Below are 16,715 nucleotides of genomic sequence, written 5' to 3'. Positions count from 1 at the left end.
TCAGCACCGGTGCACTGTCACGCTTTGCGCTAGAGGCCAGTTACGCTCGCGCACGCACGATGGAGCTACAGGTGGCGTATAAAGGAGCCACCGCTGCGGTCTGATTTCAGTTCTGGCGAATTAGTGCGAAGGCTAACTCACCTGATGATGGCGGCCGAGTGGGCCGCCGAACTATTGTGTCAAGGTGACGTTATGTTCCGGCTGGAGACTCGACATGAATGTCACACTATCCTGTCCTTTGGAGCCCCCTCTGTGTGCTCATTATGATGAACACTGTCGAGCACTGACGACCGTGACATTGATCTGTGCCGTACGCTACATTGGGCATGGGCCATAGAGAGTCCGTCAGTGCGTTGATTATGTAAGCTGTTGCAACTCGCCGCCACGCGTCGCACTCAAGCTTTGGCCAGGTTTCAGGGTCACACTGATAACGATTCCTGCGGCTCCTTCCTACTTATATCTCGGGAAAGGATCACGAACGTAGAACTAGAGAGAATCGAGCTTACACAGAGGCTCACCAACAATCGTTCTCGCCACGAGCCTTTCACCACTGGAAAGGAAACGGGTGAAGTGAGAGTGGTACACAAAGTATCCTCCACAACACATCGTAAAGTAGCTTGCGGAGGATATATGTAGATGCAGTAGATGTAAGACGGTATATTGACACTAGGACGCCAGCCAAGCAGTTTAAGACAATTAAAAACAGTTACTAAATTTTATAAAACACTGATAAAAAATTGCGTTTCGGCGTTACAGCATAAATACTGAGTAAAGCGATTTACTAAAGTATAATAGTATCACAGTCAAGTGATATTGTGCCATTTAAGTGGAAAACTAGGATCGAGATACTTGCTCATACGTTTTATAGTGCGCGGTCGTAACACGAAGAATAAAAATTGTTTTTAAAGTCGGGTCATCCTGCTTTAGAATTTTCTACATCTACACCTACATGGATACTCTGCAAATCACATTTAAGTACCTGGCAGAGGGTTCATCGAACCACCTTCACAATTCTCTATTATTCCAATCTCGTATAGCACGCGGAAAGAATGAACACATATATCCTTCCGTACGAGCTCTGATTTCCCTTATTTTATCGTGGCGATAGTTCCTCCCTATGTAGGTCGGTGTCAACAAAATATTTTCTCATTCGGAGGAGAAAGTTGGTGATTGGAATTTCGTGAGAAGATACCGTCGCATCGAAAAACGCCTTTCTTTTAACGATTTCCAGCCCAAATCCTGTATCATTTCTGTGACACTCTCTCCCATATTTCGCGATGAAACGAAACGTGCTGCTTTTCTTTGAACTTTTTCGATGTACTCCGTCAGTCCTATCTGGTAAGGATCCCACACCGTGCAGCAGTATTCTAAAAGAGGACGGACAAGCGTAGTGTACGCAGTCTCCTTAGTAGGTCTGTTACATTTTCTAAATGTCCTGCAAATAAAACGCAGTCTTTGGTTAGCCTTCCCCACAACATTTTCTATGTGTTCCTTCCGCCGTTGTGGCGGAGTGGTTCTAGCCGCTTCAGTCTGGAACCGCGCGACCGCTACGGTCGCAGGTTCGAATCCTGCCTCGGGCATGCATGTGTGTGATGTCCTTAGGTTGGTTAGGTGTAAGTAGTTCTAAGTTCTAGGGGACTGATGACCTAAGATGTTAAGTCCCATAGTGCTCAGAGCCATAACTTCGTGGCTTCAAATGGTTCAAATGGCTCTGAGCACTATGCGACTTAACTTCTGAGGTCATCAGTCGCCTAGAACTTAGAACTAATTAAACCTAACTAACCTAAGGACATCACAGACAGCCATGCCCGAGGCAGGATTCGAACCTGCGACCGTAGCGGTCGCTCGGCTCCAGACTGTAGTGCCCAGAACCGCACGGCCACTCCGGCCGGCTTAACTTCGTGGCGTTTTTCCATAAGTTTAATAAACAGAACAGATACATGTAACAAGAATTTAGTTATCAATAACACATCCCCCTTCATTATTTACAACAGATGGAACGCTGGAGTAACTTTTCGATTCTGCGACTGAGAAAATCACGTGGTTTCAGGTGAAGAACTCGTCCCGCCATGTTGGACCGCATTTTCATCCAGAAAGGAAGTTCCTTGAAGGCTGTTCCATAGAGAGTCGAAAAGATGAAAATCCGTGGGTTCAAGATCAGATGAATGAGGTGGGTGCTGAATGACTTCCCAACCCAGCGCTTCTCAAGCTGAATGAGGCCGGTCATTATTGTGAAATAGCATCATTTCACGCAGTCTTCCTGGTCGTTGATCTTGGACTGCGTCTGCAAGACTTTTCCGTTGTTGAAAATAGATGTCAACAGTGATGATTAAATCCTGGGGAAGCAATTCGTAATACACATCACACCGTCGCTGTTGCTCCAGATGAGTAACATTGCCTTTTGCGGATGGGTGCAGGTCTTTCTACGGGGAATTGCTCCTTTGTTTTGGCTGTTTTCCTCTCGGTTCCATAAAGGCACCATTTCTCGTCACCACTAACGATACAGGATAGGAATGGTCGATGTCTTTCACTAGCCAATTGATGACGAGCAAACAGAGATGACATATGACCGAGCAGTGATTTCGGTGATTTTGGCTTAGGGCATCCGATGCCCGTACAGCCGATTTTTGAACCTTCTCCATTACATGCAAAAAGTCACACGATAGTGGAACTATCACAGTTCATCATGTTTGCCAGTTCTCGAGTAAACTGGCGTGGATCATTGTGGATTAATGCTTTTAAACGATTTTCATCAAACACAGAAGATCCTCCTGAACTTGGAGAGTTACTAATGTCAGAGCGATCCTCCTTAAAACGAGAGAACCGTTTCTAAGCCGTGCTCTGTCCAGTGGCATTACTCCCATACACGGCGCAAATGATTCTGGTTGCCTCCGCTGCTGTCACCTCTTTACTGACCGCAAACAAAAGAATGTGTTGGAAATGTTCCGATTTCTCGACTTGGCACGCCATTTTCTAGCGTCCACATGACAACATGTAAACTCACAACTCAGCAATGAACTAGGAATAAAAAATGACAGTCGATAAATAAACCCGTAGCAACCGAAATACAAAAACGCTACGAACTTGTGCACCAACCAAATATTTAAAAATTGCAGAGTTTGCAAAAGTCGTTAGTAGGAATCTTCTTTTTTATTTTATGTCTCATTTCAGTCCACGTGATCATCTTCATATATATCTGTCTCCCTAAACTAGCATAACATAACGAATTTATCGCCAAAATAAGTTTTCCTTGGTTAGCGTATCGAATGTAAACCTCGGCTTTACGGGTGACGGTGAAACCTGGTTGCGAAATTTAATGTTGTAATTGTGGGTAATTATCGGAATGATAGATATGGGGTGTATGACACCTGGTGCTGTCTGTTTATATTCTCGAATAACTCCGCGGGATTTCTGTCTTTAATGTCCCCATGCGCTGGATGGTTCGCCTTCAGCAATGTCACTGACACTTATTCCAAGACACTCTGTGGAGACATGTTTTACGAATACACTTAACTTTCCTAGAATTCGCTTAAAACCTTTCGCTTTAGATCGCCTTCCGAACTGTTGTTACATCCTATTCTACACAGTCTGAATGACATCAACGATACTGTGTGATGGGCGACTGAAATTTACCACTAATCTCGCAGTCGGATATTGTGGGATTTGTTATGGGTATTATCTTGCATTTTTTAGCATTCAAAGAGAGCTGTCACTCAATGATGTAACTGAGTGTATATTGCCTTACAATAATCCACCGACGTCACTTTGCGCAGAAAACAGCACCATCGCGAATCTGAGTTCCTTCCATATCTACTGGACATATTCTGTCCCGTATGATGCACTGCGTTGAGTTAAAAATTAGTTGAGACTTTCTGGTGTCTTTACCTTTCCTAAAGCCTAATCGATCGACATCTAACAGATCCTTAATTGTGTTCTCCATTATACTGTTTATTACACTTGTCAGAAATTTTGATGTATTACTTGTTGAGCTGACTCTGCAATAATTTCACAATTATTAGCTTTAGGTTTACGTGCATCGTACTTTAACAAAATTTTGATAGTGTATCTCTAGTCTCACAGACCACACATACTAGCATGAATAGTCCATCGATTGACAATTTCACTGGTTACCTATTCTGAAGCTGCCTCTGTTGGCTCTATAGGTTCATTCAGTACCTGCTGGCCTCCGTGTTAGCCTCTGCCAATGGCGCCTTTCAGAATCGGTATGGCTGAGCGTAGGGTCAGCACACTGCTGTTCAAATGGTTCAAATGGATCTGAGCACTATGGGACTTAACATCTGTGGTCATCAGTCCCCTAGAACTTAGAACTACTTAAACCTAACTAACCTAAGGACATCACACACATCCATGCCCGAGGCAAGATTCGAACCTGCGACCGTAGCAGTCGCGCGGTTCCGGTCTGAGCGCCTTAACCGCGAGACCACCGCGGCCGGCACACTGCTGTCATGGTTTGCGGCCAGCTTCCCAGATCTTGGAGTCGCTACTTATCATTTATGTAGCTCTTCAGTTTGCATCACGAGGCTGGGCATCCCTGTTCTAGACCCCTCACCAAGGAAACATCCCTGGCAGCTCTGCGCATCAAACGTGGGACCTCCGCATGGCAGTTGGACACTGATCAGTTGTCTATGGAGGCGAGAACTCCGTACTCTCCCCCTCCCCCCGTCAATGATTTTTGACCTTATTTAATCGCTAGTCATCCAAAGCTCTGTCAAACTTTGACGCTAGTACTGGACCAGTTATAAGTCAGCTTTCATTTCTTCTTGTACCCCGTCATCAGTCCCTCCTCCGTCCACGTGTCCGCTTTCTCCTCTAATTTAACAGCGGAATTCCTCGCCTGTTTTTGCCATTGCATTTATTTTCACAGAAAGTTCTTCTAACTTTTCTAGATGTCAACTCTGTCATTCCGACGACCATTTCTTTTTCGAGGTCTTCTCATAACGCAAGTACATATTTAGCTGTAGTTTCTTTGCCCTTCCTGCTTATTTAATCCTTGACTTATACTTCTTGTCGTTTCCTGAACCTTGAAGTAATTCTCCTGTTACCTAAAATTTCTTCACAGTTATCTTGCAAGTATGTTTGCCAAACTTCCGAGACGGACGTTTTTAGAGATGTCCGTTCCTCTTCAACTTAACTGCCTACTGTGGTGTTCATTATCACAATATCTGCAGGTCTACATGAACTTACCAGCACTTTTTCAGTTCGCACCTTCTTGTATTTTGCCTCTCTTCTGGAGCCTGCTTCCATTCGTAAAAATACACCCAGCTTTCATCTCCCGTTGCAATGCAGTTATGAAATGCTTCCCCTTCAGACTTGTTCTATCGCAAAAGCTCCCTACACGCATCCATGCGCCTGTCTTTCATTTCGGATGGGAAATGTTTAGGAACCCATCCCGCACACACTTTCTTGAACATCTGTACGTCATGAACAGTATGGCGGACTGATCTGACACAAATGTTCATTGTTGCTGCAAAATCATTCACCGCAATACGCCTGTTTTCCCGTATCAACTCATCAACTTTTGCAATGTTATTCTCCTTGGCGGTACCGACAGAGCGTCGAGGAATGGCGAATCGTGAACACTTGTTTGTTTAAACTTATCTGCCCACTCGTTCACTTATGTTCGACTCAGACAACTTTCACCATATTCCACAACCACCCGACGATGAACTTTGATTGGTTTCAACCCTTCAGCTGACAGAAATCTAACGACACTTCTCTGCTCCACGTTGGTGCAAACTTGCAAGGATGCTGCCGTTTTGTTTCACTGATTCCAGCATCCTATTCCCGTGGCAGGCGTGCCAACCTCATCTGGTAATAGTTCTACGACACCACCAAAAACAACAAAGAAGCACAAACTTTGCCAAAGTTTTGTATTTATTATACGACTTTTCCAGTTATTTATTGAATGGACCTTGTATAATCATCGCTGACTAGTTGGTATTTATGAAAGTTTTTAACACCACACACACACACACACACACACACACACACACACACACACACACACACACACACACACACACATATATATATATATATATATATATATATATATATATATATATATATATATAATTTGTGTATTTGGAGGACATAAAAAGGAACTTTTATGTAACACAAATGTCACATGTCCATCATTTCCCCAATATGAGCCCATGACGATTTTAACGCTAGTGGTCATCAGAAAGGTGCTTAAACTGCTGAGTGATGAAAATTGTTTCAGAGATGTTGCTGGAAATGTCGTCCGAATAGATTGACGCAAAACTGACATCTGCTTGCTAATGATTGTTTAACACACTCAGAACTACCAGGTCTTTTACAAATAATGGCTGCAGCTTCAACCAAAAAGGCAGTCTGCTCATCTGGAATGACTGTTGTTATCTCATACACCAAACGCTTCGTCTCCCACAGCAAGAAGAAATCCATACGAATCTAGCACCGTCTGTAAAACAATATTCATCACACGGTAGTTCGAACATCGTCTCTGAGCATCACCAGCGTAACAACCTTCCGCTGGCGTAAATGAAAGCTTGTTACTTTTTATTACCTCCACTCTAAAATCCCGTATATGTAGTTTTTTTATACTTCCACTTAAAAAGTAAATTTGCTAACAAACTTACTTGTTTCCATATCTCTGTTGATACGAGAGTTACGAGAATTGAATATGCAATAAAACTACAGACACTGATGCAAGTATTTTTTAATGTAACATTATATTTTTAATAGCACTTAGAAGCTCTTGAACAGAGAAGTACAACGCTTGTTAATGTTGCGTTGAAATTTTCGCAGAAATGCCTGATAAATGCACTAAAATCTAAGCGTAAGGGAGCTGGATTCAGCTCTTGCGGAGTGAAAACTTGCACTGGAGTTCTCATGTCAGGCTCTGCCTTTGTATCAAGTCCTTCAATTGTTTTCTTGTTTCCACAGAAGCTGCTCACTTACACACACACGCGTGTATTTCAAATACACTCCTGGAAATGGAAAAAAGAACACATTGACACCGGTGTGTCAGACCCACCATACTTGCTCCGGACACTGCGAGAGGGCTGTACAAGCAATGATCACACGCACGGCACAGCGGACACACCAGGACCCGCGGTGTTGGCCGTCGAATGGCGCTAGCTGCGCAGCATTTGTGCACCGCCGCCGTCAGTGTCAGCCAGTTTGCCGTGGCATACGGAGCTCCATCGCAGTCTTTAACACTGGTAGCATGCCGCGACAGCGTGGACGTGAACCGTATGTGCAGTTGACGGACTTTGAGCGAGGGCGTATAGTGGGCATGCGGGAGACCGGGTGGACGTACCGCCGAATTGCTCAACACGTGGGGCGTGAGGTCTCCACAGTACATCGATGTTGTCGCCAGTGGTCGGCGGAAGGTGCACGTGCCCGTCGACCTGGGACCGGACCGCAGCGACGCACGGATGCACGCCAAGACCGTAGGATCCTACGCAGTGCCGTAGGGGACCGCACCGCCACTTCCCAGCAAATTAGGGACACTGTTGCTCCTGGGGTATCGGCGAGGACCATTCGCAACCGTCTCCATGAAGCTGGGCTACGGTCCCGCACACCGTTAGGCCGTCTTCCGCTCACGCCCCAACATCGTGCAGCCCGCCTCCAGTGGTGTCGCGACAGGCGTGAATGGAGGGACGAATGGAGACGTGTCGTCTTCAGCGATGAGAGTCGCTTCTGCCTTGGTGCCAATGATGGTCGTATGCGTGTTTGGCGCCGTGCAGGTGAGCGCCACAATCAGGACTGCATACGACCAAGGCACACAGGGCCAACACCCGGCATCATGGTGTGGGGAGCGATCTCCTACAGTGGCCGTACACCACTGGTGATCGTCGAGGGGACACTGAATAGTGCACGGTACATCCAAACCGTCATCGCACCCATCGTTCTACCATTCCTAGACCGGCAAGGGAACTTGCTGTTCCAACAGGACAATGCACGTCCGCATGTATCCCGTGCCACCCAACGTGCTCTAGAAGGTGTAAGTCAACTACCCTGGCCAGCAAGATCTCCGGATCTGTCCCCCATTGAGCATGTTTGGGACTGGATGAAGCGTCGTCTCACGCGGTCTGCACGTCCAGCACGAACGCTGGTCCAACTGAGGCGCCAGGTGGAAATGGCATGGCAAGCCGTTCCACAGGACTACATCCAGCATCTCTACGATCGTCTCCATGGGAGAATAGCAGCCTGCATTGCTGCGAAAGGTGAATATACACTGTACTAGTGCCGACATTGTGCATGCTCTGTTGCCTGTGTCTATGTGCCTGTGGTTCTGTCAGTGTGATCATGTGATGTATCTGACCCCAGGAATGTGTCAATAAAGTTTCCCCTTCCTGGGACAATGAATTCACGGTGTTCTTATTTCAATTTCCAGGAGTGTAGTTTCTCTGTGTCTCTTTTGATATGCTGTAATTTATCATACAGTTCCCTGTAGAAAAATATTAGCTGATCGTGTATCTTTGTTGTATAAAGTAGGGCCTCGAGGAAATACTGTTTTATTTTACTGCCATAGGCCTATCTTCTTCTGAATACAACGATAAAGCCTGGCACGTGGTGATGTTTACACAGCAAGAGCACTGTGGCCGCTTTCCCTTTCAACTTAAGAAAATTTCTCAGATACTTCACTGAAAAGTTTGACCATTGACATTAAATGGTATTGTACCACTGTACTTGTCCTTTAGAAAGCTTTCGAATTCCATTACGTCGCCACACAGGTATACATTGAACTACGTTCCCGTGATGTCCGCCTTATGCGATTTACGTACCTGATTCCAGGTTGCAGTGTTGGTCGAATCGAAGTGGTCCAAGACTTGCTCGAACCACTGCTGTTCGATGCCAGCTCTCGAGGTGACTTGTGGGGGACGGAGCTTCCTCAGCATCCAGTCAAACGTGGGGCGCCGCCGTTGGCGGTTGTCCGTGGGGGCGGCGGCGCACAACGCCAGCAGTGTCGCCAGGGCGACCACAAGTAGCAGCACTCTACCCATCATCTGCAGCAAACGAGGAATCTCAGTAAAGCTAACGATAGGGGCTCCTGGTAATGTTATATGTTGGGACTAGGTAACTTCGTTGGTTTGGGAAATGTTATACGAAAGGTATTGGGTTGTACAAGGGAACGAATGAACAGATGCATTATGAGTATTTGGATGTAGTAGGGATGGGGGCTGTAATGATTGCAGCTGGGCAGCTAAAGAATAGGTGAAAGGCTTTACTGGGGTGGGAAGTGGAAGTTATGGCTGATAGCGTGTATCTCGGAGAAAGTTACATGGGCTGGGACTGCAAAGGAAAGTTAGGCTGTGGAGGGCTGTAAAGTCTTTGTAAATGCGGAGAAGGTAGTATGTAGTGTTAATATTGCTGCAGTTACTTAGGGTTTTTGAGGGAGGGAAATACATTAGGGTATTAGGAATCGAGTTTACAGGAAAGATAATGCAGGCGAAGGAATTCGAGGAATCTGAGAATAAGTGGGAACTTTAGAAATCGGTAGAGGATGTGGGTGGGGAAGACAGTGTAATATAAAAAGTGTTGAATATATGTGCTTTTATTACTTTGAGAAACATGTCTGCACGGTGGTTTTGAAGTTCAGTCACCATGTTCGGTCTCTTGTGGGCTTTTCTTTTCCATTGTTACCAGGGGCAAATTACAGGTTAATTGTATTTTAAAAGTTGGGCTAAATAGTTGTGGCTTGTAAGGTAGAGACCTCGACAACAGTAATTTTCCTATATTTATTGCCTGGCCTTTTGTACAATTCATGGACAGACATCATGTTATACGTAGGAGTGGGATAAATGGGCGGTAGGTTGGCTGGCTTACGAAGTGTTTAGATTGTCGTAATTAATTACTAACGCGCAGAAGTTGAGTTTGAGCAGAAGACCAGGACTACCATACACTGTTGTAGGTTTTAGCGATGTTTATGGTGTCGTAAAGTGAGGTATAACATTGGATGTGTTGGGATAGGTGGTGAACTAGGTGAAGGAGTTGATCACCTGAAAAGAAGTTGGGATGAAGGATCTGATCACCTGCCGAGAAGTTGGGACGGATCTAGGAGCAAATAGTGTGAAAATAAACGCAAAAAATGCAACTTTATTAGACATAATTATATAATTTAATTATATATTTGTCTGGACCAGAAATATTTTATAAATTTCCTGACGTGTTTCGGCCACAAACCGTCGTCAGAAGACGTTGTACCGACGACAATGAGACATTTTGTATCGATATATTTCATGTGCTTTGAAGATAGCTAGTGGCCCCGTAGTAAATTATAACTTTGTTCAATGACTTTTTCCTCGATTTCTACTTCGGTGTTGCTGACACGCGATGCAGAGTGCGATCGAAACAAATTCAAGTGTCTACAATTTTGTGTAAGCAGCACTGTCGCAACACGTCTTGAAATAAAATTATTTGGTAGAAGACGTCAAACGATTGTTTAAATTTAATTTTTAGGTTGTGTCTTAAACACAGACTGAGTGGAGTCAAATCTTCTAGCAGACAATTCGCGGTGCCCAATTCAGTGTTCTGAACACTGTTCATTTGTTGCGCTGTCATAGTTACTGCGTTATCCTCATTAAATCAATCGGAAAGTCTGTTTCTGCATATCGTTCCTTTGGAAATCTTGCTTTCATTTTTATATGTGATATTTGTCAGCATATCCATACAGGCACCTCACTAGTTCTTTTGGAAATCTCAGTTGTATTTATAAGCACATGACGTGCATAGAATACACAGTTCGTTAACATCGTACATAACGTTTCCGGCTATCATTTTTATGAATACACAGGTGTATTGAAGACCTACACCCATGCTCGTAGCAAGACTGAGAGACCTCTGTTTTGTGAGACAGCTACGTTACTGGTACCACCAGATTAAGGACGTTGGTCAGTGAAATTCCTACTCTAGCAAGATACCGATGTATGCATCATTGTATATAGGCCACCGTAGAAAATTATCATCTCTCCATAACTCTCTAATCGTATAATGAAGCGTTAACTCCTTTTCTCTTTCGAAGAATGGGATGTATTTTTTCTGATGAACAGCACAATGTAATCTGAAGTCTGGCTTATACTTGAACTTAGTATTTAAGTTCTTCAGCGATCGATCTTGGCGTCTCACCACTTAACACTGTTCTGACATCTATGTACAAGGCTTCATCGTTTATATAGAGGCCTTTGATTTCTTCTGCGAGCTATCAATTTCTACCAATCTATATCATTTTCTCGTCATTACTCATTAAAATAACTTCCACGGGACACGAAATAGGATAATTTCGAAATCCGTAAGGTTGCAGGAGCGCGGGATAAACTGTAGAATCAGCCCACTATCAACACCACCATAGGCATCACCAATATTACTCCAAAGGTTGCACGTACGCTGTATGAATATTGATCTACAATCCCCTCATCAGTATGTAAACTTCCTTGTGTAGCGTTGTGCTGAATAGAGCACATCGCAGATGATATCGATAAAATTAGTAGCGAGCGTAGAGAATGGTAGTGATCAAGAGCATTTATCCTTTAACAAAGAATAAACCTTTGAAGCCCACAACTTTGGTTTGTCAATTGTGCAAATGGATTAGTGTCGCATGAGAGCTGTCATATCAACTCTTTCCAAGCTCCATCCAAGAAAGACGAAGGCAAGGTACTAAAGCAGATGTGGAAGAAGGAGCAAACTTAATACGCGCAATGTGCTCCGGTATTAGATGATTCTTTCCCGCCCACAAACACAGGACTCAACTAGCCGATAACCCGTTACAAGCCTGCACTAAAGCAGATGTGGAAGAAGGAGCAAACTTAATACGCGCAATGTGCTCCGGTATTAGATGATTCTTTCCCGCCCACAAACACAGGACTCAACTAGCCGATAACCCGTTACAAGCCTGAGTCAGCCTGACAATGGGTCGCAAAACTCGCACTTAAGCGCTAGCCCATCAGACTCCTACTGTATAAGTAACGTGTAATGTCTCTTGCAGCGGTCTCTCCGCGATATTTTCAGAAATTTTATAAATTATATAACTCAGTACATATCTCGAAATATCTCTTCTTATCTTACCGATTCCTAAACTTTAATATACGATGATTATCAATGCAAAGTAGTTTCAAGCCCTATTATTCCTTGGAGCGTCCATTTACTCCATGGAATAGCTTCTCTGCTATCTGTTTTCTCTTATGAAAGAATGATTGAGATCTTGCCGATTAGCCGTGAAAGAAGGAGGATGTATATGTATGTATTGTTGAGCTAGTCGCCATCTTGATGAGATTCTGTATGAGAAGGAATTTAATACATGAACTAAACTAAAGTAAGTGTCTTCGCGTATTGTTTAACTGATTATTATTGACAGTGTCTGCTTACTACGCTGTGTTGCACGGGATCAGTGGGGAACGTCTGATTTACACTGGACGAACCTGCCGTTTTGTATGCTCAAGATATCCAGTTACTTCAAATAAATAGGCTAACACGGTCTTACCAGCAGATCTCCGTTCTTCCCCATGTGTTCACCGAAAGTTAATAATTATTACAAATGTTTTCAGGAGATCGACTGACAATTTTCGTCGAACCGAGACTTCGAAATTGCTTCACTGCCTTATGGAATTTAAGTTAAGCTCAATTTAATCAGGATAGAACAGTATTGGTGTGAATGTGATAAGCCTGCTTTGTGAATGAAAATTCCCTTAACATACGCATGTTTTTACTATCCTGATCAGTGAAGCTAAATCAGGCCGGTGTGAGAGGACCTGCTCCTTTGTATAAGTAATTACTGACAATACAAAGGTTTCATGTTTTTTTAGAAATTCTGAACATATTTATATTTCAAAACAATTTGGAGTGGTATAAATAAGTGACGGTTTGTGCTGGTGATGGTCATGCATACGCTAAGAGCTGTCAGCCCTTTTTCATCTTCGCTACTTTGAAACATAACTCTTTTAATGAACAAATGCTCATAAATTCTAAGGTGTGCATTTTAGAGCACATGTTTACTGGACATTTTTTTCTTGCTTTGGTCCATACTGCCACTTCCCAAAACATGAAACTTTATCTTCTGTGAATATTATGACTTCCGTTAATTTTGCTGGTTTTATACGTTTAGTTAGTAATGTGACTGAAGGTGTGAATGCAAATAACATGAAAAATTAAAATTTTAGTGCTTATTAACTGAGTAAACGGTAGCATCAGAATTGTCTCTACTGATAGAGTGACTGATACGCTCAGAGATATTTTGTAATGTACAATTTTCCAGTTTACAGCACTGGTGAGACAACAAACATATTACGATAATTCACTTATTTAAAGAGGAAGTAATTTGAAGAACTGTGGGTTTTCTAAACTTGTCCATTTAATAAACTGATCATAAAAGCTATTAAGTTGTGATTGATCCGGTGTAAAAGAGGGGTGATAGTGTAGTTTAATTCTGATATCGGGTTGGCTATGATGTCTCTCATCCAGTCAGAGTATGTTGGCGCGCATTTTGTGGGCTAGAAGAATCACTTTGTGGAATATAGATTCGGAATCGGAGGTCTGCCTTCCTCATGTTTGGAGGAGCTCTGAACAGATGTAATAGTTTTGTGGATTTATGAGTTAAACTTGACCACATAGTGCCGAAAAGTGAGCGATTTAGAGAGACGAAAGCGTGAAATTCAGATTTTTCTGTGTAAGCTATGACTTTTTAATTAACTAAAATCCGCGTTGCATAATGTGCAAGTCGGGATCGAGCTGTGGAACATTAGAACCAGCATTCTTCCATAGATATACAGTTATGTAACTTTTCCGGTAACAGTTTCAGTTAAATTCAGGACGGCGAAAATGAAAGTCGTCCAGAGATCAGAGTTCTAGGGTACAAAGAAACACAGCGGAGGAAAGGAAATACAGCACTGACCTGTCTGTAGCAGATACTGAAAGGGTCCACCACTCATCTCTTGGCACTTCTGGGCCCCGTTCAGCAAGAAGCTGAAGGTGCATCGAAGCTGGAGTGATGGAGTTGCTGGGGTCTTATCAGGAATGTTCTGCTACAGTTCTTGAAGACTATGTGGGTTGTTGCGATACACGTTAGACTTGAAGGCTGCTCGCATAACGTACTTGCACACTGACAGATCATGTGACCTGGGTGGGAAGCTAGGGCCGCCAACAGGCCGACCCCTTCTAACCCCACTATCAGGAGTGCAGATTTTGTAAATGTGCTCGAAGGTGCGGCCGGCTGTATAGGCAGCTGCCCCATCATGTTGCAAGTAACTGTAGGCATTTTCCTCCTCTTTTAAATCTGCCACAAATGGTTTCAGAGTTGGCATTGTTACATGCCGAAGTCAGTGTCTGAAGAAAGAAGGGACCAACAATGAGACGTGTAGGCACTGCTCACCAGACCCCAACCTTCTGAACATGCTGCGGTGTTTCGTGAAAGTTATGCGGATTCTCCACTGCCGAGAATCTGTGATGACGTAACCACTCAGGTGAAACCAGGTTTCAGCAGAGATAAAGAACAGATCCCCGTCCAAGCCGTTCATTGTTATCTCAGTGAACAGCCACTCACAAAACTGGAGGCACTGTGGAGCGTCTGCTGGTTTTAATGCAAAAGGTTCAAATGGCTCTGAGCACTATGGAATTTAACATCTGAGGTCATCAGTCCCTAGACTTAGAACTACTTGAACCTAATTAACCTAAGTACATCACACACATCCATGCCCGTGGTAGGATTCGAACCTGCGACCGTAGCGGTGGCACGGTTCCGGACTGAAGCGCCTAGAACCGCTCGGCCACAGCGGAGCGGCCGGCGGTTTTAATGCATGAACAACAAACACTCGGTAGGGATGCATGTGCAGGTCCAGGTGGAATGGTCATCTGCATGATCGACCTGATATGGCAGTCTCTTGCAACAGGCGTCCGGTTGATTTGCTAGGTTTCTGAAGCTTTTTCTGGCGAACTGCAGTCACATATTCTAGTGTCCGGGTACGTTTCGGAATGTTTTTTGACTTATTCAAAACAGATCCTGCCTGACGCCATTTCTGGACTAAGCGTTGCACGGAACTCTTTTCTGTCACTTTGACACCACCAAACAGCAAATAACTGACCACTCCGTTTCCACGAATCTGCTATCACACGTCGCGGGGTGTGGTTACATGCTTGCACTCACCTCCAGCTGTATCCACTCGTCCGGGTCACTTTTATTTGCTTCCCCCTGTACCATAAGCTGAATAAATAAGTGACTGTGAGAACGTGTGAATGACAGAACTGTAACTTCTAATTAGAACGGACTTGGAGGTTATTTTGTAACAAAGAAGTGAGAATGTAATTTAATTTTAATTCAAAGACTTTTTTTTCACTCATTAACTCAGTTAATCTGTTATTAGAAAACTCTATGCACCCTTTAGATTCGCGTAATGCTTCTAGTTCCACTGCACCTTCTTCAGAGTTTTCTGACAGAGAAGGCGTGTGTTCGAGCTGCCGAAGGCGAAAGGATCATAGCAAAGTGAGTCGACGTTACAGAAGAAAGAACATTACAATCGCGCAGCCGCAAAGAAAACACTTGATATGGAAAGTGAATCATTTACATCATGGTATCTTTACAGAAGAGTCGCAGAGATGTGTGGCTTTTGACGATCATTGTAAAAGAGCGTGGCCAAGTTGTAGCGCAAGTGTGAGGAATGCAGAGAGATGGATCAGTCAGTTTTTGGACCGGTACCATCTGCAAAAGATAGGTGCCGAGATGGTAACTGTGAAGAAACAGTGGTATCGGAACAAATACTTCAGTTCATTGACGAAAGAAAAAAGTACAAAAATGTTCAAGGAAGTTCAGGATTACAGAAATACAAGTCATTCGGAAATTAAATAAATATTAAGTGCAGGGATGCTAAGGCTAAATGGTTGCATGAAAAATGTGAATAAATCTAAAAAGAAACGATTGTCGAAAGGACTGACTGAGCATGTAGAAACGTTAAAGCAACCTTCAGTGAAATTAAAAGCAAGGGCAGTAACATTAAGAGCGGAATGGGAACTCCGCTGTTATATGCAGAGGAGAGAGCACTCAGGTGGAAACAGCACATGGAAGGCCTCAGTGAGGGAGTCGACAGGAAAGATATAGGGAATTCATTATTAGAATCAGACTTAAGAAGAGCTTTGGACGACTTAAAATCACTTAAGAACAAATAAAGCAGAAGATATAGAAAACAATCCATCCGAACTTCAAAGTTGAAAGTGGTGTGTAGTAACTATGAGACTGGTGAAATACCATCAGGCTTTCGGAAAAACATTATCTACACTATTCCGAAGAATGGAAGAGCCGACAACGCACAATCAGATTAAAAGTTCATGCATTCAAGTTGCTGACAAGAATAATGTACAGAAGAACAGAAAATCGAGGCCTTGTTATACGACGATGAGTCTGGCTTTAGGAACTGTAAAGGCACGAGAGAGGCAGTTCTGACATCGAGGTTGGTAAAGGGAGCCAGACTGCAGAAAAATCAAGACGCGTTCATGGGATTTACCAGCTTCCAAAAGCGTTCCTCAATGTAAAATGGTACACGGTGTCAAAAATTCAGAGAAAAATAAGGGTAAGCTGTAGTGAAAGATGGTAATATATACTATGTACAAGAACCAAGAGGGAACTATGAGACTGGAAGACCAAGAACGATGTGATCGGATTAAAAAGGGTATAAGACAGAGATGTAGTCATCCACTCGTACCGTTCATTGTATACAGCGAAGAAA

At 43.6% G+C, this 16,715-nt stretch overlaps 1 protein-coding gene across 1 annotated transcript in view; it reads right to left on the bottom strand.

The window, feature by feature from the left end:
- LOC126260616 (putative serine protease K12H4.7) overlaps positions 1–16,715 on the bottom strand; it is a 150,412-nt gene that overhangs the window by 65,054 nt on the left and 68,643 nt on the right. Inside the window, exon 2 of the mRNA XM_049957953.1 lies at positions 8,796–9,017. Coding sequence (XP_049813910.1) covers positions 8,796–9,017 — 222 coding nt within the window. The remainder of the gene's footprint in view (positions 1–8,795; positions 9,018–16,715) is intronic.

This window comes from Schistocerca nitens, chromosome 5 (genome assembly GCF_023898315.1).
Source record: "Schistocerca nitens isolate TAMUIC-IGC-003100 chromosome 5, iqSchNite1.1, whole genome shotgun sequence".
NCBI lineage: Eukaryota > Metazoa > Arthropoda > Insecta > Orthoptera > Acrididae > Schistocerca > Schistocerca nitens.
Note: the sequence above shows the minus strand (reverse complement) of the source record. Positions and strands in the feature narration are given on the sequence as shown.